Consider the following 26,581-nt stretch of genomic DNA (forward strand, 5'->3'; position numbering starts at 1 on the left):
CACAGCAGTGAGAGGCCCGCGTACCGCAAAAAAAAAAAAAAAAAAAAAAAAAAAAAACGCCCTATGGACAAGCAAGCCCACGTGGCAAGGAGCTGAAGGCAGCCTGTGGCCAACTGCCAGCCAGGAACGGAGGCCTTCAGTCAAGCAACTTGTGAGGATCCAGATCCTGCCAATAACCACTGATCGAGCTTAGCAAGAGATCCTGACCCACTTGAACCTTGAGATGAGCGAGGCCTCAACCAATGCCCTGATCACAGCCTAGTGAGACATCCTGATCTGGGGGACCCAGCTAAGCCATGCTCAGATTTCTGATCCACAGAAAATGTGAGATAACAAGTGTGTGTTCTCTTAAGGGGCCACATTTGGGGGTAATTTGTTACACGGCAAGAGATAAGTAATACATTGGATCTTGTAGGTCACTCTAAGCACAAACTGGGCGGGGGACTGATTAGAATCACTGGCTGGTATGTTACAAATAGACTGTAGCAGGGCAAGGGGGAACGCGGGGGCGGGGGTGGGGTGTCAGTTGAGAGGCCACTGAAATAATCTAGGCAAGAGATGCTGGTGGCTGGGACTAGGGTGGTATTGGTAGAGATGGGAGAAGTCTTTGGACCTTGAAAGTTTTTTTTTGTTTAGTTTTGTTTTTCTGGCCACACTGCGGGGCATGCAGGATTTTAGTTCCCCGACCAGGGGTCAAACCCGTGCCCCCTGCAGTGGAAGCGCAGAGTCCTAACCACTGGACCGCCAGGGAATTCCCTCTTGAATGTATTTGGAAGGCAGAGTCAACAGGATTCGCTGTTAGATTAGATGCAGGGTGCGTAAGAAATAAGAGATGACTCTAAGGTTTTTGGCCTGAGCAACTAGAAAAGAACTATCATATACCGAGATAGAGGAAATTACAGAAGGAGTAGATTTGCGGAGAAGGAATAGGAGTTAGGTTTTGGGCATGCTTAATTTGAGGTATCTATTAGACACCCATGTAGGGATGATGAATTGGATATACAAGTCTGGGGGTTGAAGCTGGAAATATACATTTGAGAGTCTGCAGCATTTAGATGATAAAATGTGAAAGCCCGCTTGCTCTCCACTCCCATGTCCCACCCATAAGCCCCCTCCCCCCCGGTTAGCTCATGTGTAGGGATATAGATACACATACACAAATATTATTTTTCCACAAGTAGAATTGTTCTGCAACCTGCTTTTTATCAATATTTTTTGGAGTTTTTCGATGTAAGTACATCCATATATATCTCATTCTTTCTTAATAGCTGCAGAGAATTCCTTAGTATGAATGAATCATGTTATATCCATGCATTCATTCACAAATATTTTTTGAGCACCTACTGTGTGCCAGGCACTGATCTAGAAATTGAGGATAAAGTAGTCCCTTATGGATGGTATTTAGGTTGTTTCTAATAGTTTGCTATTATTAACATGGATACAATGAGTATCTTTATACAGGCATCTCAGTTCACATGTGAGAGTTTTTATTTGGCTTTGATTCATAGAAGTGGAATTTCTAGGTCAAAGAGCTCTATGGCATTTCTAATACTTGAATCTCAAGTTCAATTAGGATAGGGTTAACATTAAATTAAATTAAAATAAACATTAGGATAGGTAAATTTGTGATAAAATCAAAGATATTTAACAAATGTGGAAAAGAAATCACCCAGTAAAATGCTCTGTTGGAAGCTGTAGGATTGCCTCTACAATTTCCCTTTACTATGTGAGTGTAGTCATGTCCAAATCCTACTCAGCTTCAAGGTCAAACTCAAACGCCCCCTCCTACAGGAAGCCTTTAGTAGGCCCTAATCAGATGTGATTTTGCGATCTCCCGCTTTACCTCAAGTATGGTCTTTATCACATACTTCCTTGTATCATAAATACATTCTCTACAGGACTTCTTTTTTTTCCTGAAGGGAATGGACAGTGTATTTAATTCATCCTGCATCGTCCCTCAGTGCATGGCACAACGCTCACTGTTTATGTAATTAAACAGAAGCCTTAAAGCAAAAAAAGTGAAACCTACAGTCTCAAGAATAAGCATGGCGCCTACTAATGACCAGACGGTGTTTGCATACCATCCGTGTGACATGTGCTTCCGATGGCTCACAAGGCTCTGTAGAAATTGCCTTCTTCTCCGATTCCATCTCCTACTACTTCTCTTCCTTCTATGCTCCAACCATGCTGGCCCTTTTTTTTTTTTCTGGCTTTGAACACACTAAGTCTGCCCCCATCTCCACACCTTTGTACCTGTCATTCCATTCTACCTGGAGTGCTCTACCTCCTGATCTTTGCTGGCTGCTTCTTTTCCTTCAAGACTCACTCAACTTTCACCTCCTCCAAGAAGACTTCCTTGACCTTCTATTCTAAATTAGGTCTCCAACTCCAAGTGCTCTCTATCCTATCACCTTAACTTAATCCTCCACATAGTATTTCTCGCTTTCTGAAATTAACATGTTCATTTGCTTGCACTAGAATGTAAGCTCCACCAGAAGAGGGACCTTGGCCTGTCTTGTTCAACCCTGTGTACTTTTAATGGCTACAATAGAGTATGCAGTAGTAAAGATGCTTTTGGCTGAAAGAAACAGAATATTCAACTAAAAGTTGCATAAGCTATAAGGGTTTACTTTTCTCAGAGGTAGGCAGTACTAGGTAGGGTTGGTTCAACGGTTCAATGCTGTCTGAATTCTGGATTGGCCCCTCTGCGATGGTCTTGGACTTCCCTTGTGGTTGCAAAATGGCTGCCAAGGGCAGATGCGTCACCAGAAAAGACCCCTCTCAGGGAGAAGGGGGAGCAGAGGTCTCTCTGCACAGCTCTTTTTTAAAAGGTGGAAAAACTCAGGAGCTCTCCTCCCACACTTCTCTTTTCTATTGCATGGGCCCAAACTGAATGGAGTTAAGACCATTCCTCTAGTAGAGTGAGATTATCATGATTTTCTTTTTAACCAGTCATAATTCATCACCTGGAGCTGGGTCTGTCTTCCCTAAGCCCCCTGGCTCTGCTCCATACCAGAAGCAAATCTGGGCTCTCTTAGCAAGGAAAAAGTGTTATGGCTTTTCTGGCGGTAACCAACAGGGCGGGCCACACAGGCACTCATGGAACCGAGGCGTGAATTCGGGCTGATCCACCTACATTCAACAATTAACACATTTTATATACATACGCTCTGTGCAAAGCCAAGATTGGTGATACATGGCTTCTGCCTTCTGAGGACTTCCGGGTCCCAAGCGCTCTGGAACCTTTGTCTGTGCTTTAATGGGACTAATGTGATGACTGCTGAAATAGACATGCTGCTAAGAGATTTGGTCTTTTCTGGATTCACAGAAACCATCAACCATGCCCTTGTTTTCAAAACAAAGTGCTATTATATATAGGACTGCTTGGTCTTTGAAGATGGTAAAAAGTGGGCAAAGTGGTTGAGAGTCCGCCTGCCGATGCAGGGGACACGGGTTCGTGCCCCGGTCCGGGAAGATCCCACATGCCGCAAAGTGGCTGGGCCCGTGAGCCATGGCCGCTGAGCCTGTGCGTCCGGAGCCTGTGCTCCGCAACGGGAGAGGCCACAACAGTGAGAGGCCCGCGTACCGGAAAAAAAAAAAAAAGTGGGCAAAGTGCCCTCATGGCAGTGGTAGGAACCCGCTTAGAAGGGCTGCATGGCTCCCCAGAAATTTTTGGCCATTTTCAAACTCTTAAAACATTAAGTAACCAGATAGAAAATTCCCGCGGTTAGCAGAGCCTCTCACTTTGCACTTGGGGAGGTTTTACAGGGTCACTAGTACTTCAAGATTCACATCCTTATTTCTGTCTTAAGCACGTTTATTTTACATCTAGTTAGAAGATGTTCTTTGATTCTTGGGAAACAATTTCTTGGAAGGTGAAGAGAATAAGGAAAGGAGTAGGAAATGGAGAGGCGATAGCAGGATGTGTAAAAGCTTCTAGAAGACCGGTAAATCCTCCAGACTCCAGGTAATGGCCTTCCAAACCCGCCCCCCCCGCCCCCCCCCCCGCCCAGTCTCTGCCGAACTAGACAACCTGCCACGGGCTCAGGGCCCACCATCCAGCTGTCCCCTGCCCTGCTGGGAGTGGAGGGGTGGGCTCGCCCACAGCAAGTTTCCAGTCCCAGAAGCCCGCTCCCTCCTGGGGTTGCCCCCCGACCCCTCCCACGTGAGGAGGATCGATGGGTAAGAAAACGGTGTGGGCAGCAGAGGACCCAAGCGAGTCGCTCCGGCCGGAAAACCCGCTCTCCCTCCTTCGACAGCGACATCGGCTCGACCCCTCCCGGGCGGAGCACACAATAGGCGGCTGCTCCACGTTGTCGCGCAGCCCCTCGCCGCCCCGGTCCTGGGGGCTTGCGGGGCGGCGGGGCGCGAGAGTTCCCCAGCCCTCCTGCGGGCACTGCAGCCTCCGGGGCGGGAAAGGAGCGCTGGGGTAGAGCGCGCCGCACACTTGGAGACATTTCGTGTCGTTCCCCCCTCCCCGCCCCAAAATACACACAAACGAAAATAAAGCAACCAGACCTCCCCTCCCGGAGGCGGCTGCACCAGCAATATCAGCTGCGGGCGGAGCCCGAGCGGTTGCCACTTCCCCCCTCTTCCCTCGTGACCCTCGTTCCCCCTCCAATGCTCCCTCCCCCTTCACACGCCCTTCCTCGCCAGACACACCCTCCTCCTCGGGCTGCTCGCGCACGGAGCAAGGGCTCTCTGGGGGAGGGAGCGGCCGCCGCCGTGGAGCAGGACGCGAGCGAGCGAGGAAGGGAAGGCGGGAAAGAGGGAGGGGCAGCGGAGGGCGGGAGGGAGGAGCAGCGGGAGACGCGCCGCCGCCAAGCTGCGATGTGGCCGGCCGGCGTGTAAACACTTGGAGCAGCAGCGGCCGCGGCCGCCCCGGCCCGGGGCAGTGAGCAAGCCAGCCGAGACCTTCCCGCCGCTGCCATGGCCGAAGTGCGCAAATTCACCAAGCGGCTCAGCAAGCCCGGCACGGCGGCCGAGCTCCGACAGAGCGTGTCGGAGGCCGTGCGGGGCTCCGTAGTGCTGGTGAGTGGCCGGGGGACGGGGCGTCCCGGGGAACGCGCTCCGGGCGAGAGCAACTGGGTGGCTTCCCGCGCGCGCGGGCGCGCGCGGGGCCGGGACGGGGACGGCGTCGGCGGCGGCCGGCCGGTGCGCTCCGCGGTCTTTCTCCGTTTCAGTAAGTTTTCGCCCCGGCCGCCGCTCGCCGGGGTCCGAGTCCCAGGCGCCCGCTGACAGCGCCGCGGCTGCCCGGCTGCCCCGCACGGGCTGGACGCCGACGGGCCGTCGGGGGCTCGGAACTGGGGCCCCGGCCGGGGGTGTGAGTTCGAGAACGGACCCCCCGCTGCCCTAGACCCGGCACAAAGAGCCGGCGACCCGGGCGCGACGACATCCAGAGTCCATGCTGCCCGCACCTGAGGCAGCCTAGGCGGAAGGATGCGATGTCCGTTTTGCACATTCACGCACTCGCGCGCGCGCACACACACACACACACACACACACACACACACACACCGTGTACACAAAAAAAGAACCCCACCCAAAAAGCCCCGGGCGCCCAAGCTCCGGCGGGCGGTGAGAACAGAGGAAGCACAGCGACTTCCTCCTGCTACTGGGGAGAGGGTGGTGATGGGTGTAAGAAGGGGTACTGCTGCCGCCGCCGCCGCTGCTGCCGCCGCTGCTGCTGTGGAGGGAGGGGGTTGGAGACAACGGGTTTCCGGGGCGTGTGGGCGCGGGGTCTGCAGCCGCAGGGCGAGGGTGTCCCCTGCGACCCGAGAGCGCTCCGGAGGCAGGAGATGGGGCCATGGGGGTTTGGGGGAAGACGGTGTGCGCCAGTCCAGGGATGGAGGACCTGGGCTCAGAGCCCCACCGCTCACGGTTGGGGGATGGGCATTGGAAAGCGCGCTGACCTCCTGGGAGCCTTTCCATCGCACCCTCAGCCTCATTCGGATTGTCTGACTGGAGCGCAGCGGAGGGTACTAACGAGCACTTGCCCCTTCTCCTGTTTTCAAGACACTCGTTGCCAGTTTCCTGGACCAGTAGTCAAAACCTAAATAAGCAATCAGACTGGTTAATTAGCATTTGTTTTGTTGCTTTGTTTTTTTGTTTGTTCGTTTTTGTCTCTCTCCACGCTCTCTACCTTACAGCGAGTCGTCTGCTGTGTTTAAATTTCACCATCAAGAGTGAGCTCTTTTTGTTAAAACAACTTATCATCGGAAGGGAACTTCACAGCTTTTCCTTGTAATTTTTCTGTTGATCTTGTAGAATCTGCGATAAAACCAACATTAAAGGGAGGCCAGGGGCCTAATCCCAACAGTGGAGAAAGTTGACATTAGTGGGAGTTCTGGAGGAGGATCAAAGGTAAAAATATGTACCTTTGAGATAAAGATCTGATCCCTAATAGCTACAACTGTGCAAAGCCAAATGACTTTAAAGAAATCTCTCTATCGTAGCTGGACCCTTGGAAGTTTAATCCTGCTGTTTAGCAGAGCTAAAAAGCCAGACCTTTAATGTTGTTTTAATGGACTTGGCTTATTGTGTGTCTCACTGAGTTTAGAATGAGGTCCTGTTGGGGTTAGATTGGAACCCCGATTGTCATCACAGCCAGTTAAGAGAGGAAGGCAAGCTGTGGGTAGGGAATTTATACCAGGGCTCTCATCTCGGGTGATTGTTAACAAGTGATTCAGTCTCCCTAGCATAGGAAACGCTTTGCTAAATTCAGGAAGAAAGAAAACCTCGCTTAAGCAGGGGTGGCTGGCCCTCTACCACATCGTGTGAAGGGAGCCTGTGAATTGGACAGATGGTCTCAAGAGAATAAATGGGACTCAGCAAACCTCCGCTGGGATTTGACCAGCATTTGACCTGCCACCCCCAGCAACGTAAGAATTGGGGGTAACACAGGTGCCTTCCTAACCATTGACTCTGGCACAAAAAACTGTTAGTGGGAGGAGACTCTTCTGAGAGATACCGCCAACCTAGCTTACTTGGGACCAAGGCCACAGATTTTTTTACCGGGCAAGGCACAGGAATGATGTTTATTTACTACTCTGGTATGTGGTCCACACTGAGATTTTGGGAGGTGGGGGGAACCGATTCTAGGAATCTAAATCTATATCTGTTGAGCCCCTGCAACGTGCAAGGCACAATCCTAGATGCCCTAAAATTATGAATGAGTGTGATGACTTTATCTTCATTTGTTTCTGTTAGTTCCAACCTGGGTTGGGTCTGTGTTTGTCAAGAGGACACCCAGATTATGTACATAAATCAGTTTTAGCTTATTCATAGCACCTTAGTGAATGCTGTTTTGAAGCAGTTCAGTCAATTAAGAGATAAGGAAAGAGTCTTGAATGGAGTGTACTCTCCTAAATGGCTCTCTTTCTTGGCCCCTGCTTTTCTGACACCAAGAGCTTGTTAACCAAAGTTAGCAAAGCCATGGGTGGCTGGAGAGCGAGTGGACCACATTGCAGCTGCCATCATAACGTCTGATTCTTTTCTGATTTAAGACCCAAAATGTTTATTAGGGACAGCTGAGGTAGGATTTACACTTGCTGCTGTAAACCCACGACATTCAAGTTAGGGCTTCAATATGGAGTCGCATTTTCATTAGATTTCAATATGGAATCATTCCTGCCGCAGAGCAAGCTTTCCTGTGGTGTATCTTTCACTAGAACTTGGAAAACCCACCAAGCTGAACAAATATACAGAATTTCCTGTTTAGGTGGTTTCTTTTTTAACAATTATACCCTTTTTGGCATGTTGCTAACATCATTCAGTTTTGTTCACTGTTTGAAAAATTCAGAAGGCCTGGGCTATATATAGCATGTAGTTGTGTATTCAAACCTTCATTCAGTTATCAGTACTTCCTCAAATCTATTAACTATATAATGAAGCAGATAGAGAAAGAGAGACCGTTTTGTTGCTGCATTTTTTTTTTTTAAATGAAAGACAGTTTTAACCCAGGCAAAGGGATAATTACAGAATTAACCACTGGCAGAGATTTCTCAAGAGAGACTTGGGGAGGAATATTATAACCTGAGAGCGTCTGTGATTAACTGAGAAGTGTTTACATATCTACACATTTTATAATGCAGTTTCAACGCTGTTTTTGTTATAATTCAGGATGTAGCTCTTTGTGCCTCTGGGGGAACAAAGGCATTTGATAAACCTGTTGTATTCTGGCTGCCCTTGGGAGGAGTCCTTGTGTCTGCCTGGGAAGGTCGCCTAGTAGGTGTTTAAGTACTGTTGGCTTGCTGCTGCTGAATTTACTTTCAATTCCTCGTGCGCCAAAGGATCAGGAAAGAGTTGCTAGATATTACGGGTTGTAGCCCCTTGAGGCAGGGCGATGCATGCATGGTGCCCTGGCTGGCGCCTGGCCAGATGGCATATAACAAAGCCAGTGGAGAAAAGCTCTCCAAGAGCCTAGAATGGCTGAAAAGGGTCTGCAGCTGTTGACACCCCCCTCCTCCCCCCCCCCCCCCACACTACCACCTCTGCAAGGAGTGTTCCTTAGGTTTGCATTTAGGGAAGGCCTGAAAATGAATCAGCTCCCCTGCTCCCTCTTCCCAGGGGAATTTGTGGAAAGTACTTAATCGAGGACAAAACAACTTACACGGTAGAATAAAGCCAGTTGCAACGGGCTTTGCCCGCGAGTCTGCAGTTCAGAGACTTAGCTGGGCTCTGCATGCACTGACCCAGAGTGTGGGCGAGTAAGCATGAAATGGTCTTACTGCTCCCGTTGGCACCTCCAGGTTTGGAGAAGGAAGGATCTGTCAGCCAGCCCAGTGCAGAGGTTGCGGTGAAGCCGGAGAGGCCTCCTTGCCCAACGCTCTTTGAAGCACCAAATAGTACTGAATAGAATTTGTTTTCCAAGCCGAGCACGTTAAACAAATTTATCATACAAACTTGTAAATAATTATGTCACTTACCCATATCTTATGAACATTTCTTCACGTCAGTGATACAAATCTACACAATCATGTTTAACGACTGCCAGAAGTTCCACTGTGGGTGGACCATAGGTTAATCATCCTTTATCGTTTGATGTCTTGAGAAGTTCTAATTCTGAGGAGTTATAAACATGAGCTCTCCAGTACAGTAGCTACTAGCCACCTGTGGCTATTTACGTTTACGTTTGAATTCATTAAAAAACTAAAATTAGTTTAAAAACTTTAAAAATCAGCTCCTAAATTGCCCTTGCCACAAGTGCTCAAGAACCACGTGTGCCTAGTGGCTGGCCCGCATCGGACAGCCCAGAGACAACATTTCCACCACTGCAGAAAGTTCTTCAGGACAGCTCTGGTCTAAACATGAATCTGAATGAACATCTTTGAGCAGGCATTTTCAAACATGCTAGATTGTCCCTCTAGGATAAATTTCTAGCATTGGAATTGCTTTGCTCAAACATCAGACACATTTTTAGCATTAACGTTTCCTTTAAACCTGCTGTTAAATTGCTCTGCAGAAAGTTATTGACATTTGCCCTTCCGTCACCAGAAAGTGTGAGTGTTCCTTTTGCCCCCTCCCATGCCAACACCGGTAATTAGTATTTTTTAACCTCTGCAATCTGGTAGGCAGTAAATGGCATATCACCGTTCTAATTTGCATTCCTCTCATTAGTCTTGAAGTTGACCAGGTTGGCATATGTCGATTAGCCATCTGTATTTCTTCTATTGAGGATTTGAGTGAACCTTCGTACAGACTTATTTCCTGGTTTGTAATTCTCACACTAACGGTCTCTACCCCTAAGATTCTGTTTCGGTAAGTCTGGGCTGGGACCAGGCATGTGTATTTTTAAAAACAACCCAAGGTGACTTTGATGTGCACAGAAACGCAGATCTAGACCACTTGCCTACTCAAGGCAGGAATGTCCCCCGTACCGGCCCTGACAAACGTTGCCTAGCTTCTACTTAAATGCTCTCTGCCCATTAGAGGGCTGGGTTAGAAACGGCTCTTGCGCTGAAATTGGCTCTCTGTAAGTTCCACCACTAGCCTAGGCCTAGCTCTGCCATTTGGAGCCGCACAGAATATGTTTGCTTCCTCTTTCACATGGCAACCCTTCAAATATTTGGAGACAGCCACCATGGCATTTTAAAATGCACTCTTCTCAAAGCCAAAGAGCCTTCATTTCTTTCCTTCCTTCCTTCCTCATGTGACTTGGTTTCAAGATGCTTCACCATCACGATCATCTTGTTTGGGCTCCTTTCCAAGGTTTCAGTGTCCTCCTTAAAATGTGGGAGTCAGAGCCCAGGCTCAAGAGTCAGACCTGGGCTTGACTCTGCCCTCTGTCACCGGCTTGCATTGTGAACCGAAGCGAGTAACGAGATCTTGTTTTCCTCATCTGTGAAATGGAGATAATAAATAGTTGTACTGACCTTGTGGAGTTCTCGTGGGGGTCGAAGAAGGTAATATTTGGAAAGCGTCTGATGTATAAGTGATTCATAAAAGTTTAGGAGAGATCTAGTAAAAAAAAGTATTCTAGAAGGGTCTATCACAGATTACAGTGAAGAAGGGGGCAATATTTCATACCCATTCTGAATATGAACCAAGAAGGCAGGGGCTGTGTGTTCCTGTCTATTCCCAGTGCCTCTCACAGCGGGAAACACATGGAAACAATATATAGGATGGACCAGGTGTTGGGTGCCTGGAGACCAGGTAACTGGGTAAAATATAGGCTGTATGGTTTTGGAGAGGGACAACAGTGGCTTAGCTGAGGCAGTGACAATGGAGATAAGGCGGAAGAAGTAGGAGAAGTGATAAAATCAGCAGGATTTAGTGATCCTTGAAGGGGGAGTAGAGGGGGGAAGGAAGAAGTGGGAGGAAGAGAGAGGGGGGGAGGTGGAGTCAAGATGATTGAGGTTTGTCAGCCCAGGTGACCAGGAAGGTCAGTGTGTTCCACCAGAGGGGAAGGGAGAAGCAAGTGAGCGGCCTCTTCTAGAGAGGGTCGTCAGGGCAAAGCCATTTTACAGTTAAGGCGGTGGAGAGAACATTCTGGGGAAAGGCTGAGCCTCTAGTGTTGTGTTTTGGCAAAAGACTAGGGTTCTTGAGGGCAGAGAAGAAAGTGTTCCATATGGAATCAGGAAGGGGCGGAAGAGCCAGGGCTGAGCAGCCGGGCAGGGGAGGCGAGATTAGCTGATTGAAGAGCTTTGCACCTTTGGGGGTCGTTAGGGAAGTGGGAGGCAGGGCGGGGCGGGGGGGGGGGGCTGAGGAGCGGCCTCCCCAGGCAGGCTTCATGGGAAGTTAGGTCGCCCCCCTGGGCAGCTTCCCGTCCCAGGGTTCAGCCTGACCAGCCTCCTTCCCCAGGTGCCTGAAGAGGCTGGCGAGCGTGTTTCCTGCCCTTGAGGGACTCACAAGCCTGGAAGGGAGATGGGATGTATGCAGATGAGTGTGAAATAGAGACGATGGAAGCGGCAGGAGTCTAGTGATTGGTGCTGCTTCTGTCTTCAGTTAGTTACATCATTTCTGCCCGGCCCCCGCCCCCTCATGGTCTTTTTTGTGGTCCTTAACGTTTTTTCAAGACGTTGATCCTTTCTGGGTTCAACAATGTTAAATGAGGCCTTTGACATTTCCCTCATTTACTGGGCTACAGAGACCTTTTTTTTTTTTTTTTTAAATGGGAATGGGGAAAGTAAATGGCAGCGCCTGACACTCTGAGAAATTCACATCCAGTGTACATGTGTAACTCCCCTTGACATTCCTTGACCTGACGTCTGTGGGCTGCCGGAGCGCTTGCTGCCTTCCCAGACCCCACCTCGGGAGCCGCCCCGCCCCCCAGGCTTGTTTGCGGGAATTCCGTTCAGAGGAGTCATTCACCTCCCTGCTTTTGCTTTCTTCTGAGACATAAAATGATCCGTAGGCATGTTGAAAAATTATTAGTTTTTTTGTTTGTTTTCTTTTCTTCCTTTTTTTTTTTTTCTTTAAAACAGAGGGAAGGCCAGAAACCACAGGCGGGAGAAAGCACGAGAGCTGTTTCCCCTTTTCTGTAAATCCTAATGGTAGTTTTATGATACATCTCTGTTTGGGATTTAGATATCTTAGTTTCTTTTAGCTTTTGTCAGGAGTGCAGAGGGGTTCATGGGTAACGTTGACCTGTGGCTTATATCAACCCAGAGCCAGATGCCTTTCTGATTCTTGCAGGGCCACACCCTGGAGGCTCCCAGAGCAGGAACTGGGGCAAAGGGACAGTCTCATTCAGCTCCGTTGTCTGTGACTCGTGCTTAGTAGAGCACACTGGGCTCTGGAAACTCACTGCCCGGGTTCAAAGTCCAGCTCAGCTGCTTACTAACTTGGGTGACCTTGGGCCAGTTATTTCACCTTCTGTGCCTCGATAAAGTGCACAGAAAGTGGGTTTGGGTTTGCGGAAAGGCTTCCATGAGTTGCATGCAAAGCACTGGGGACCGGGGCTTGGCACGTGGAAGGCACTGGACAACTGTTGGCTCGCATGCTTATTCCCGGGCTTGATGGTGTGCAGAAGTCTTTTGTGTATGTGTGACACATCAACCAACAAAAGTAGACGGGTAGAAGGGAAGCAGGTACCCTTGCTTTTTTATTTCCCTGCTGTAGATCATGCCCCAAAGGGTGAGCCACATACATGGCTGAGCCGAGTATCATACCCTTCTTGGCAGAATAAGCTGGCTGCCCATGAGGTCCTGGGAGCAGCCATTCCCAGGCGGACTGGATCATATCGAAGAGCCCAGTGGATGTGAGCTAGGGCTCTGGGTCTTTGGCAGTTCTTGCCTTCAGACTAGTCAGATGAGTGGGTGGGAAGACTGGTCGTCTAGTGGGGAGGAACACCCCATCCTGTGCCCGGGAGGAGGTCCTCTGGTCTGGGGAACTTATGGCAGTCTGTTCAGCGCGGTTTCTCCGAAAGCATGCATAGAGGAGCATTGGGCTCTGTATGGAAGACTAGAACTTGAACGCTCTCTCCTTTCCCTCTCAAAACTTTATTGACATGCCTTTTACTCATTAATCCTTACTTTAAAAAGAATCAAATGACCGTTGACATTAAAGTGCCCTTTTAAAGATGTATTTTGGAAACATGTATTTTAGTGGGAACATTTTAAGCTTACAGGTCTTCTAAGAAATTAATATACTTTTCTGCCCAGCTATCCTGGTTTTGCGGTAGCAGGATGAGTCCAATTAGGAATAGTACGTGCAGGTTTCCAGCGTAGTCAATACCGTGGAAAATATGCCAACTGTTCCAGGGACATGAGGTTGACCTACTATCTACGCACAGCGTCGCCCAATCACGCCAAAATTTGCTATTAATGATTTCCTGCCATTCTTTACCACCTTATTTTTATTGCTCATCGAGTTTATCGTTGACAGGAAGTTGTATTTTGGCCTTTCTCGACAGCTTACGTTGGACTGTATATGTTTCAAGCTGCAGAGAAATGTTTGAAGGTATTCTGATACTTCGGCTCTCCCCTCCCGTTGCTTTCCGTAGTGACTAAAAGATTTGACTGGGTGAGATTTAACTAAGAAGTCAAATGTTCTTCTAAGCCTCTGAGACAGAACATCTTTATTTGAAGTGCTTCAGCGAAGTGTGTCAGGAGGCTGGGGAATGCCTTTGTACGAAATAGTGGTTGTATTAGACCTTGTATTTTTATAGCCCCGATCTTATGATGAGTCAAAAATGCTTATGCCTCTGACCTCGCATGTTCTTCCAGGTCACTGTGAAACACATCCTGCATTGTCATCACCTTTCTCCCTTCAGTGGGGAAACAGAGGCATGGTTTCAAGTGAGGCAGGCCGTAGGCCACCCAAGTTTGCTAAATGACAGAACAGGTAGTGAACTCCGGGTGTCTCAATTTCTTTGGCACAATCAGGTAAAGAAGCACTAGCTCCTGGGCCAGATTCCACAATAGAACGGGTGGAGGAAGCTCTCTTTGTGTGGTTTTGGTGATGATCTCCTCCTGTTGGGAAACAGTGTTTATTTCTGAACAAGCTTAGGTCTCTGTAGTGGGAAAGTAGGAGGTGAGGACAGAAAAAAAAATAAAGAGGGGTGGGGTTGTTACTGAGAAATGTGGGCAAGATCCGTATAGATTTTTCCTTGCCAAAGTCAGCCTAAGGACTTTGAGAACTGTTTGCAATTGGCCGTCCTTCCTTTCTTTGCTATTTGACTAGCTATATGGGGGGAAAAAATTCTCCAGGACACTGGCTCTGCCAAGGTACCTGGGATCATTTTCAGGGAACTGTTTTTATGATTTTTTTTCAAGCAGGTTAGTGCCGTCCAAAAATAACAACATATATATTTCTCTCCATGCTTTTTATATTAGCCGTGTAGCTTTCCCACTTGAGAGACTGCCAACTTTATGTCTTACAGGACCTGTTGTCAATGTTCATGGCGTGAGTGGAACAGTGTGGTTGGCAAAACCAGTTTATTTTCATAGGTTAACAAGTTCCGAAGGCTTCGGCCCATTAAATGGTTTCCTAGAGACCAGAAGGAGGGAATACCACCTTCTGAGTTGCCTGACTTACCACCAAGAAAGCACTTAAATCCAGGAGGGCTCTCGATCAGCTGTTGGCGAAAATTGAACAAAATGGTTATTTGAAAGCTCATAGGCGCCCGCAGCTCTCCTTCTGGCCGGAAGAGTGTTTAGATCATGCTCTATTGCTTGTGGAGCAAAGAACGTTCTCCCTGCTAACCTGACCCCAAGGGAGAATCGCTCCTCCACTGCTAGCGACCTGCGTGACTGCTTACAGAGGAGCTTTGCCTCTGTCTTCGCCTTCCAAACGAAGTGAAAAGGGGTCTGGCGGAATTCTCACCGGGAGAGCCGGAGGAGAATTCCATAGGGTTTGTTGTCGCCTCAGTTCTGCGATGGAGGCCCAGCTCCCTCCCCCTGCTTCCTCTGTGTGGAGTGGACTCGGATGTCCCCTGCCAGCCCGGCACCGCCCCAGGCCCAGAGACTAGTCAGGGCCTAAGCAAGGGGGCAACAGAAGACTCGTATTCAGAGCTGCGGATCTGGGCCTTAAGTCCCCTAGGCTACTGGTTCTGCCCGGTCTGTAAAATCCATTTCCGGTCACTGGGTTTTATCTTCTTTCTCGTCCCGACCCCCTACCCCACATCTAACCCTCTGCCTTGGTTTGCCGGCCAATTGCGCAGCCCCTCTAGGAGAGTTCTCGTCTTGTTGCCGGTCCTGAGGAGGACTGTCCTACGCTCACCATGACTGCACAATAGCTTGAGCCTAGCATGCTGGGTGTCTGCTTAGAGAACTCAGAAAAGGCAGAGTACTTGAGATGAGGAGTCCCAGCAGTGACCCTGCTGAGAGTTGCACTAGATGCATGGCCTGTTAGTTTCCTATGGCCGCTACAACACATTGCCGCAAACTTAGTGTCTCAAAACAATACAGATTTACTAAACTCACAGTTCTGGAGGTTGGAAGTCTGAAACGGTTTTAAGTGGACTAACGCCAAGGTGTCTGTAAGTCCTCGCTCCCTCCCAGAAGCTCTAGGGGAGAATCTGTTACCGTGCATTTTACAGCTTCTAGAGGCTGCTTGCATTCCTTGGCTTGTGGCCCCTTCCTCCATCTTCAAGCCAGCAATGTCTGGTCAAGTCTTTCTCACATCGTATCATACTGATACTGCTTATGTCATCACATCTCCTTCTCTGATTCTGACTCTTCTGCCTTCCTTCTTTCCTTCCTCCCTCCCTCCCTCACTTAGAAGGACTCTTATGATTGATTACCTTGGTCCCACCAGGATAATTAGTTAGGATAATCTCTCCATCTCAAAATCCTTAACTTGATTACATCTGCAAAATCCCTTTGCTATGTAATATAACGTAGTCACAAATTCCAGGGATTAAGAAGCGGACAGCTTTGGGAAACCATTGCTAGAGGTTGAGGAATGGTGGAATTCTAGGGTCACATGGGTTTCCAGCATGGATACTGACCTTGTGGTGGAGGAGGAACACGGGGCTGATAGACGGGCAAACTGTGAGCCAGGTGCAAAAGCCTTCACAGAATAAGAATGAGAAAGCACAAACCCTTTCGAGAATTTTGGCTGAAAGAAAGCAATATAGGTTTGCAGTCTGCAGTTTCAATTTGGATGTTTTCTTAAATTCTTCATGATTAAAAAAAATTTTTCCCACACAAAAGTCCCTCAGTCTGGAGTTCTTGTAAGTGGGCACTGCTTTCAGACTTGAGGTGTTTCAAGATACAAGCTGGCCAGACACTTGGCAGGCACTTAGCCAGTTCAGGCCTATGGAATTTTCCACCCTCAGCTAAAGAGTAAAGAGGTAAGGGGGTGGGTGTGTGTATTGAAAAGAGAAAAGGATGGTTTCACATCAGAGAGGATAACTCTTTGGCTGACAAGCCCCAAGACACCTCTCATGTGTCCTGTGTGAGAGACACTTCACCCATCCTGAAGGTCAGGTTAGACTGGGCATGGCCCTCCTGCATTTTCAAGGTAATTGGCAGACCCTTTCCCAGAAATGGGTTTCTAAAACACATGATTCAAGAAGCAGAGAGAAGGACTGGAAAAGCTCTCTGGTTCATTCTGTCTTCACGATGTTTTCGATTGAGAGAGAAATTGAAACTTCCTGTCTCATTCACCAAGTCCAGTCATTGCCATCTTAGAGACACACACCACAAAAGCTTGCTGGCTGATCGCATTTGCACCAGCCCTCCTCATGCTGGCCATGACAATATCCATGATAAGCTGATGGCACAGAGCCTACTGCCCTGAAGAAGCACTCTATCATCGATGTGGGTTGCATTTTCTATTTTTACATCACTTCTAATTGGCCATGGCTATATTTCTCCGAGGCCAGGCGTATCTTTTTCCAGACCCTTGGATAATTGGCTGAAATGTACTGAAAAACATTTTGTAAAAGGTTGGGAAACCCCCAGATTTTGTTTAAAAATCTGTACCGACAAAATATACATTAACCATCTTCACTGTCTCCTGTTCCAGTCTTCCTTTCTTTTCTCCTCAATAGGAAAATAGTTCCAATTCTCCTTATAAGCCAACTCAGTTAAAAAATTCAGATGTTTGCAGTGGAATTACCTTAAAATTTTTCCTAATGTATTTAGATACTACTAATCTCTAGGATGTGAAAAGGTATTAACTGTAATCCTATTTAAATCTTCTTTAGAAACTGATGTTCATTTTCTTTATGTTATAGGCTCTTGCCCTTCAACCTGGCTTATTTTGTTATAGTTTATTTCCTATTATTTTACTGAGTTACTCCTTTCTGGTTTGAGGTTTTCCCTTTTTCACTGGCCCTCATCTGAACTTCATGGCTTGGGGATAGTAGGCATTGGATCAATGACCTTCGTGACAGAGTTGATGCCTCAGGACTCTGCAACATCTGGGAGTGTGGTGTGTACCAGAAGAAAGTAGAAAGCAAATGTGTTTGAGAGTGAGCTAGAACAGAGAGAGAGAGAGAGACAGACAGACAGACAGACAGACAGACAGAGATGGGAGGGGAGAGGCATGCTGAGCTACGGGAGATAGCAAGCTGTCTTAGCTGAAGGAAAAGAGAAATACGTTCCTTCTGGTCAGGCTAAAATCCCAAGGGAGATGCTTTTAGAACTGTTGCTTGAATTGAAGCAGAGAATCTATTTCTACTGATTTTAATACATGGGATCTACTTAGGGCAAGGATGGGGGTGGGGTGGGGGAAGGGAAGACAAGGACTTAATCTGAGGAAACTAAAGGATAAAAATAAGTTAAGATGGAAGGAAGGGATTTTCCCCCCCTCATTATAATAGACCAAGAGACCAGAGATGAAAATATTAACAATATTTAATGAGGGTAGCAGTATAGTTTTAGATTCAGACAGGAAGAAATCCACCCCTGTAGAAATTGTGCTAGGTAAATGGAACAGTTTTGTGTGGGGTGGTGCACCCTGTCAGCTCACATAATTCAAGACCCCAAATTAATTAGTTAAGGAATGTGGAGGACACTTCTATGTAGTTCTCCACCGTATGTGTTAGTTGGAACCTAATTCTCCGACTTGGGGGTTTAAGACTTGGGACCACCGGAAACCTGTAGAGGCCAGATTCCTTTTGGGAGTCAAGGGTTGGCTGGCCCTCACTTCCTCCATCTTCCGGTAGAAGAAGGGCAACAGTTCACACCTATTCCAGATCCGTATTTCTCAAGGCAGCAAACCCTGCTAGACAGGAATGGGGGCCGTGGAGGCTGCCCCTCCGAGGCCTTGAGACCTGCTCTGAGCGAGGCGCCCACTGGGGCAGGGTTCCTTTAGCTGACTTCGCGCTCTCCCGACCAAATTCCTTTCTTTCTCTTTCCACCTTCCACTGACCCCTGACTGTTCTCCCGTCATTCTGATCTTTCAACTGCTGCCCCTGGCGGCCCTTACCTCTCTGCACTGTGACCTTCCAGGGAAAGCTTCTACATATTTGTGCTCTGGAAACTTCCTTCCACGGTGGGCACTCTCTCACTCACCCCTTCTCATCTTTTTCTCACCTCTTCCTTCCCTCTCTCCTCTGTGTTTGGTCATAAAGTGTTCTCTGGGGGACAGGGCCGTCACTGTGTTTATTGTTTTTAACCTTTTCTTTAGACAAGGATGGAAAATTCCAGAGGCCTGAGCTAGTGATGGCTGGGTGCCTTTTCTGGAAATCCAATGGCCTGGATGCTAAGGGAATGTTGTGGAGCTACACATCTGGCAAGGTTGTCCCCTGAAATGTCCTGGCTTTGTATTTAGTTCCAACTAAGAGAAGCGGAGATTCTGTCTGCGGAAGTATGGAATAAGAATGAAGAGTTTAAGAAATGATACAATTACCACTCTAGAGCCCAGTATATGTCACTGTGTGTGTGTGTGTGTGTGTGTGTGTGTGTGTGTGTGTGTGTGTCTTTGCTGGGTTTTATTGGGAAAGAGCGGCCTTTGGCTTAGTAGACCTTTCAAAAGTGAAACCTTCCTCATGAGAGGATTTTGCTTTCTTGGGGTGATGAGTTGGCAGAGGCCGTGCACATTTCAGAGCAACCAGGGACATTTCAGAGTGTCTCCTGGGGGGCACGAGCGTCCTCCCAGTTGACACCAGGTGGAATGGAATAGGTCTACCTCACTGTCACGGTTCTTGCCCCACCCTGGAGAAATCATTTAGGCACAGTCTTGTCCACATGTCCCTAGGGGTATGACATATCAAGAGTGGATCATCTTGACAGTAAGCAAAGCAGTTATTGTCTTGAAATAGCTAGGAACTGACCCACCATTCTGCTGCCTCTCAGGAAAGGATGAGGGAAAATCACAAAATCCCCAAACCCATAAAAATACCAATTCTATCTGCACTGGCTCCACATTACTGGAAATGAGCACCCAGATTTCCTAGCAGGCCTTCCTGTTCCTTCCTGTCCACCAGGAAGGCCCATCCCATTTTTGAATTCTCTTCTCCCACCACATTCCTTCCTGTCACCTGTACTCTAGCTGTGCTGGACCATTACTGCTCCCCAAACACACTCTAAACTTTCTCATCTCCATGCCTTCGCACGTGCTGACTCCTCTTCCTAGAATGCCCTTCCAGCCCCTTCCCTGCTAAAGGGAACCCTATCTGTCCTGCAGGGCTTAGGTCAAATGGCCATCCCTCCGCCCCCCCCCCCCCCACATTTGGAGCAAGTTGCTCCTTCTATAGGCCCATAGCCTCCTGCTACTGGTATTGCTTTCCTGTGACTGTCATAAAAAATGACGACCAACTCGGTGGCTTAAAAGCCATGAATTGATTCTCTTATAGTTCTGGAGGCCAGAAGTCCAAAATCAGTATCAGTGGGCCACATTCCCTCTGGAGAATTTAGGGCAAGTTCCGTTCCTTGCCTCTCTCAGCTCTGGTCGCTGCCAGCATTCCCTGGCTTGTGGCTGCATCACTCTAGTCTCTGCCTCTGTGAGTCGCATGGCCCGCTATTTGGTCGTGTCAAATCTCCCTCTGCCTTTTTCTTATAAGGACATATGTGATGGCGTTTAGGGCCCACCTCGATAATCCAGGATGATCTCTTCATCTTGAGACCCTTATGAACTCGATCGCATGTTAAAGACCCTTTTGCCGTAAGGTATCATTTGGAGGTTCCAGGCATTAGGATGGGGACATACCTTGGCGGGGGGCATTTTTCAGCCTACCATTCCAGTTCTCCAGTTTTACAGAGGATTGATTTCATTCTGCCTCAGAACTATGGTTGACAACTTCTCTCATCCATTAGCATGTAAATGCCTTAAGGAGTGGGCATGAGAGTAGAAGGAGCTAATGCGTAGGCATCAGAGTACCAGAAAGGCCCAGTGATTCCACTGACCCTCTCTGTCACCTTGGACAGGCTATTTAACTTTGTGGAACCTCCTCGTGCTTATTTGTAAAATGGAGCTAATATCAACCTCAGTGCGCCTTGCCAAGTGGTTTATAATAGCGAAACAACAACCGCCCCCCTCCCCAGGCTTAAACAACCTGAAAGTTCAAAAGTAAGGGATTGGGCAAAATGTACATCCATACACCAGAAAACCATGCAGCCATTAAAGTGACATCTGTATTAATTATTGACATGGGAAAAAGTTTAGGTTATGAAACACCATGCAAAGTATGCTCGTGTTTTTGTAAAATAATGCTTATGTGATATATGTGACTTTAGTAACTTAACTACTCTCTGCCTCAGTTTTCCCATCTGTAAAATGGAGATGACAATAGATAGTACCGACTTCACAAGGTTGATGTAAGGACTGAGTAAAGTAATACAGTAATACACTTAGAATAATGCCTGGAACATAGGAAGTGCTGAATAAATGTTAGCTGTTAGTATTACTGTTATATTCAAAGAAAACATTCTCAAAGGGAATGCCTGTGTTTATAATATATGTGAGTATATAGAATATTAACAGTGCGTGTCTCTGGGTGGTGGGATTATGAGTACATTTTATTCTTGCTTTACATTTTCTGTTTTTAAAATGTATTATTTCTGTAATCAGAAAAAGTAGAATTCAGAAAAAGCGCCACACTTACTTTTTCAGGCTTGCTATATTTCTCTGATATATATGAATGCATATGTATGTGACATATAGTATCCATACAGTAATTAGCCTGGTGCTGTTGTTATTAAAATAATTTCTCCTATAATCCTGCAGCTCCTTGCCCGTTGCTTTGCATGTCTCACATTCTCTGTGTCTTGAATCAATAAAATGAGGATGGCCTAGAAATTAGAGACTTCAATTCCCATTTGCTTTTCATTCCTATCTGCTGAAGTTTTCCTCCAATTTTGATCATAATGGGTTCTCTATAAAGTGAAGTTTCAGAGGTTTTATGTATATATGTATATACACTCACACACAGTATATGTACCTGTATGTCTACATCTATGTAATGTTTCACATTATCTTCACAGTTTTTGAGAGGTGGAAATGCCTACCCTGAAGTTTCTGAAATGTAAATTAAAATTGGTCTCATCTTTCTTGCATGTGTCTTAGGTTGTCGATACTGTAGTCATCCCTTGCTGCCATTAATATGATCGATCACAAGAGGGACTTAAATTTCAAGTATAGCTAATTAATAGGTGATAGGCGTCGATATTGCAAGGATTTCTGGTTGCCATTTTCCTGAGTTCGAAATTGCTTATCTTTGTTCTTTTATTTAAAAATAATCTTAGATTTTTTGTGGACTTAAAACAAATGGATGGAAGAATTATGGATGAACTAGGAATTACGGACAAAATGGAAGGTCTTGCCTCTGACATTTCAGATAGATTATGCTGCAGATCTTGGTAAGCAGGGTCTCTTTTCCCCTCTGTACTGTGTGCCCTTTTTTTCCCCTATCAGCATGTACATCCTTGAGTTCATTTCTTTTTCGTTGCCTTTGTCCTTCTGTCTTGTCTTTTCCCCACCACGTTTCTTCCTCCGTTTTCTCTCCAGCACCCACTCTCATCATAATATAAAACTGATATATGAAAATTGATCTGTTGTATTTAAACTGAGGTTTTTTTTTTTTTTTTTTTTTTTTTTTTGCGGTACGCAGGCCTCTCACTGTTGTGGCTTCTCCCGTTGCGGAGCACAGGCTCCAGACGTGCAGGCTCAGCGACCATGGCTCACGGGCCCAGCCGCTCCGCAGCACGTGGGATCCTCCTGGACCGGGGCACGAACCCGTGTCCCCTGCATCAGCAGGCAGACTCTCGACCACTGCGCCACCAGGGAAGCCCTAAACTGAGTTTTGAATATTTTCTCTTCGTAACTTAAAAAGCAGCAGAGAGGGAGGCATGAATAGGGCGAACACAGAGGAATTTTTTTTTTTTTTTTTTTTTTTATGCGTTACGCGGGCCTCTCACTGTTGTGGCCTCTCCCGTTGCGGAGGACAGGCTCCGGACGCGCAGGCTCAGCGGCCATGGCTCACGGGCCCAGCCGCTCCGCGGCATGTGGGATCTTCCCAGACCGGGGCACGAACCCGTGTCCCCTGCATCGGCAGGCGGACTCTCAACCACTGCGCCACCAGGGAAGCCCCAGAGGAATTTTAAAGCAGTGAAACTATTCTGTATGATACTCTGATGGGAGATACGTGTTATTATATATTTGTCAAAATCCATAGAAGGTACAACACCAAGAGTGAACCCTAGTGTAAGCTCTGGACTTCGGGTGATTAAGAGGGTCAGTGATGGTTCATCGCTTGTAACAAATGTATCTCTGTGATGGGGGATGTTGATATGGGGGAGACTGCTGTGCACGTGGGCGGGGGTACATGGGAACTGAACTCTCAGTACTTTCTTTTTTATTTTTTAAAATTAATTAATTTTTGGCTGTATTGGGTCTTCATTGCTGCAGGCGGGCTTTCTCTAGTTGCGGTGAGCGGGGGCTACTCTTCGTTGCGGTGCGAGGGCTTCTCATTGCGGTGGCTTCTCTTGTTGGAGAGCACGGGCTCTAGGCACGCGGGCTTCAGTAGTTGTGGCTGATGGGCTCTAGAGTGCAGCCTCAGTAGTTGTGGTGCACAGGCTTAGTTGCTCTGCAGCATGTGGGATCTTCCCGGACCAGGGCTTGAACCCATGTCCCCTGCATTGGCAGGTGGGTTCTTAACCACTGCGCCACCAGGGAAGCCCTCTCTGTACTTTCAATTTGGCTGTGAACCTAAAACTGATTGAAAAATTACAGTCTATTTTAAAAAAATACTATGCATGAAATATTTCATGTTTGGAAAAAAATAAACTTAAATGTAGTTCTTTTGTGCTTATGTGGACCTTTACTTGTTTTGCCTGTTAATGGTGCTATTTTTTTTTCCCCATCCCTGGTAGTTTGGAAGGTGGCATTCCCAGCTTTCTTGCCAACTTGTTTGGCATAATTATGAGGACTAACAAATGTGGATTGAATACTTTGAAGACTTTGGGTCAAGAGTGCTAGGTAAAAAGCAAAGCGATTTTATTGTTAGAGTGGGGGAATTGTGAGTCAGAAACTGTAAGGTCAACTCCTCACTGTACGACCTTGGAGGCAATGAAATGGGTATAAGAACCACTGAAGTCATGGTGAAGAGGTACCTGTAATTAAATTCAGCCTTTGGTACAGCTGTGTTCGCTCAATGAAGCCCGTGTGCAAATCCAATCATTCAGCATACGTTAGGGGAATCTGATTTTTGAATAAATTTGATTGGAACCCTTTGGCAAAGCAAAGAATCCTTTTGTAATGCAAATGGACACCCGCTAATTTATGTCTTTTGTAAGGTAGGATTTAATGCTTTAAGCTTATACAATTCCTGTGCCATTTAAAATCAGATTGTTTTGGTGCCCCGGAGAGAAGAATTGCTCTGGGAAGTTGCATTAACTCCTTCAGCCCTGAGGAAACCATTTAGTAAATTATTGTTTCTGGGAACTAAATAATACCCGTGTCACCTGAAAGATTTAAAATAGCCTTTGTAAGTGGCTCCTTAGTCTCTGAAAGAACATGACTCATTCCTTCATTGTAACCTGAAAGAAATCCAAGTGTCAGAAGACACTGGGAAATGGACTTAAGTTATACTTCTAAACATCGATACTAGAGGTTTTAAATGTTAGGAAACCAATGTGATATGGGTTAAAAGTTGATGGCTGGAGCCACTATATTAGGATGTGGCTGAAAGGGCAAGGGGTGGATTGAGAGTCCTTTCTAGAATATTCCTTGGGAAATTCTTGCTGGCGGCATTAAGAGTCTTGCTCGCTAGCTGAATTCGATATACCATGGGTTGTCTTATTCTTTTGCCCAGGGAGCCCACCTTGACCCCCTGCGTTTCTGACTGCCCCGTGTTTATGCATGGCTCCGTAACGTTCCTTCTGCCAGCTTTACTTAGGGTTACTTCCCCCTCAAGCAGCCTTTGGATCCTTCTTCTGCGCATGACCAGTGAAAGGAAACTTAAGTGTATTAGAACAAGTCTTGTGTTAGTGCTGGGAGACAGATTGCATTCCCGTACCTCTTAAAACCCATGTTCTTGACAATGTAAATTGGGGCTGTGGAGGGTGAGATTGTCCAAGTCTGGGTCAGCCATTGCCTTTCACTGACCTCAGTGGATGCTGCTTAATGGAAAGATATGATCAGGGTTCACCCTATGGAATCATTGCTTAATATTGTAGATGACTCATTGGAACTAGTGTGTTAGAAAATCACTTCCAGATGTGTCACAGAAACTTTTCCAAGAGGGAGAACTAAACTCTGGAAAACTGCGTTGGTTTTCTTTTTTTCTTTTTATGCTCTTAGCGCCAGAATCAAATCTTCCTGTAGAGGGTGAGTCAACATATATTTGGAGTTCTAAGTAGTATGATCCTGTTCACTTACTGTGAGACTGGCACCCATCTTCTCTCAATGATGAATGGTCTGGAAGCCTTACCCAGTCCCTCCGGCGCTGGCCTCATTCTTTATCGTTATCAGCAGACATCTATGGAGCATTCCTATGTGAAGGCTCGTTGCTAGGTCCTGCGAAGGGTGGAAGAAATAACTAGTTGAAGAGCAGTAGAAGTACGGGGTGATACAGCAGTCTGACTGAGAATGTGAGCTCTGGCGTCAGCGTCTGAGTTGAAATGCCACTCTGGTTGGAGAGTGTTGAGAAAGTTACTTAACTTTCTAAATAAGTCTCAGTTTCTTGGTCTATAAAATGGGAGTGACAGTGATAATAATACCTACTTCATGAGGTGAGCCAGAGGCCTAAATGACACAATTCATGGTAAACGCTTGGCATCGGCTACATAAGTGTTAGCTGTTATTATTCATCTGCTTTGTCCCCATGTGTGGTTTGGGTGTGTTCGTGTGTGAAAGAACATGAAACATGAGTTGTTGACTGATGCCCTCCAAGAAGCAACTCCAGTGTATGCTTCTGTGAGTTCCTCTTTAACTTGATCTCGCTCCAGCAGAGAATTCGCCGGCCTCTCCTAGTCAGTGAATTTGGAGTTGGGCTGTCTGAAAAGAGATAATGGGTTGTCATCTCTTCAGAGGCACAGGATGACAGATCTTGCAGATTACGCAACGATCAGAAGGAAAGTATTCATAAGTAGCACAGCCTGGAGCCCTTGTAAAAAGCCCAGCCTGCTTCAACAAGGTGCCGTTGGTAAATAAAATCTCATGATTTCCAGTCTACTTATTTTTTCACAGCTTACCTGTTATCATGTTGCATTCGAGCGGTTTTCTATTGAATGTGTATTCTTCTCCCAGATCTCAAATCAATATGTGTGTTTCTGTACTAGAATGTGGTCAAAACATTTTTAAAACTTGCAGACTGCATCAGAAGAGGAAAAGGTCAGACCCGTAACTGTTAAGTAGAAATTGGTGTCTCTACTCATTTTGAAGAATTAAACATGGTTAGGAATTTGTGAAACTGCTACTGAAACTACCGTAGTGGTTAAGAGCATTCGTGCCAGAGTTAAACAGCCCTGGCTTTGAATCCTGAATGAATGAGTTTTCTATTGCTGCATAGCAAATGACCACAAACTCAGCCGCTTAAAATAACACACACTTCTTATTTCAGTTTCCCTGGGTCAGAAGTATGGGCAGGGCGCAGCTGGAGTCTCTACTCAGGGTTTCACAGGTGTTGGCAGGACTGTGATCCCATCTGGAAGCCCAGGGGCCTATTCCAAGCTCCTTCAGGTTGGCACAGTTCAGTTCCTTGTGGTTGTAGGACTGATTGGACCCGTTTTCTTGCTGGCTGGCAGCTGGGGGTGGCTGTCAGTTCCTAGAGGACAGCCTCAGGTCTAGCCCCGTGGACGTCTCATAACACATCTGTCTCCTTCTTTAAGGCCAGTGGGTGAATCTCCCTCTCCAGGAGGGGCCCAGTTCCTCTCCCAGGGTTCACCCGATTAGGCCAGGTCCACCCAGGATAACCTTCCCTTTGATGACCTTGGAGTCAATTTATTACTAACCTGATCAGGGGAGTGATATCTCATAATATTCACAGGTCTGGCTTACAATCAAGGGGAGGGAATTATACAGGGTGAGTAGACTGGGGGCAGACCTCTTAGGGGGCATCATAGAATTCTGCCTACCATCCCCGCCCGACCTCCCTTAGTCTCAGTTTTCCCATTGATAAAGTGTGAGCAATGATAGTATTTTCTACCTCACAGGATAATTGCGCGAATGAAATAACACGTGTAGTGCATTTAGCACAGCACCTGGTGCTTAGCAAGCTTTCAATAAATGTTAGAATGGTAGAGAAGAG

The 26,581-nt window shown here is 47.0% G+C and overlaps 1 protein-coding gene across 1 annotated transcript in view; it reads left to right on the forward strand.

Moving 5' to 3' along the window:
* Positions 1 to 4,912: 4,912 nt before the first annotated feature.
* The window catches only part of DOCK11 (dedicator of cytokinesis 11), a 197,898-nt gene continuing 176,229 nt past the window's right edge, over positions 4,913 to 26,581 (forward strand). Inside the window, exon 1 of the mRNA XM_065901242.1 lies at positions 4,913 to 5,031. Coding sequence (XP_065757314.1) covers positions 4,930 to 5,031 — 102 coding nt within the window. The 5' untranslated portion in view covers positions 4,913 to 4,929. The remainder of the gene's footprint in view (positions 5,032 to 26,581) is intronic.

This window comes from Phocoena phocoena, chromosome X, assembly GCF_963924675.1.
Source record: "Phocoena phocoena chromosome X, mPhoPho1.1, whole genome shotgun sequence".
Classification (NCBI taxonomy): domain Eukaryota; kingdom Metazoa; phylum Chordata; class Mammalia; order Artiodactyla; family Phocoenidae; genus Phocoena; species Phocoena phocoena.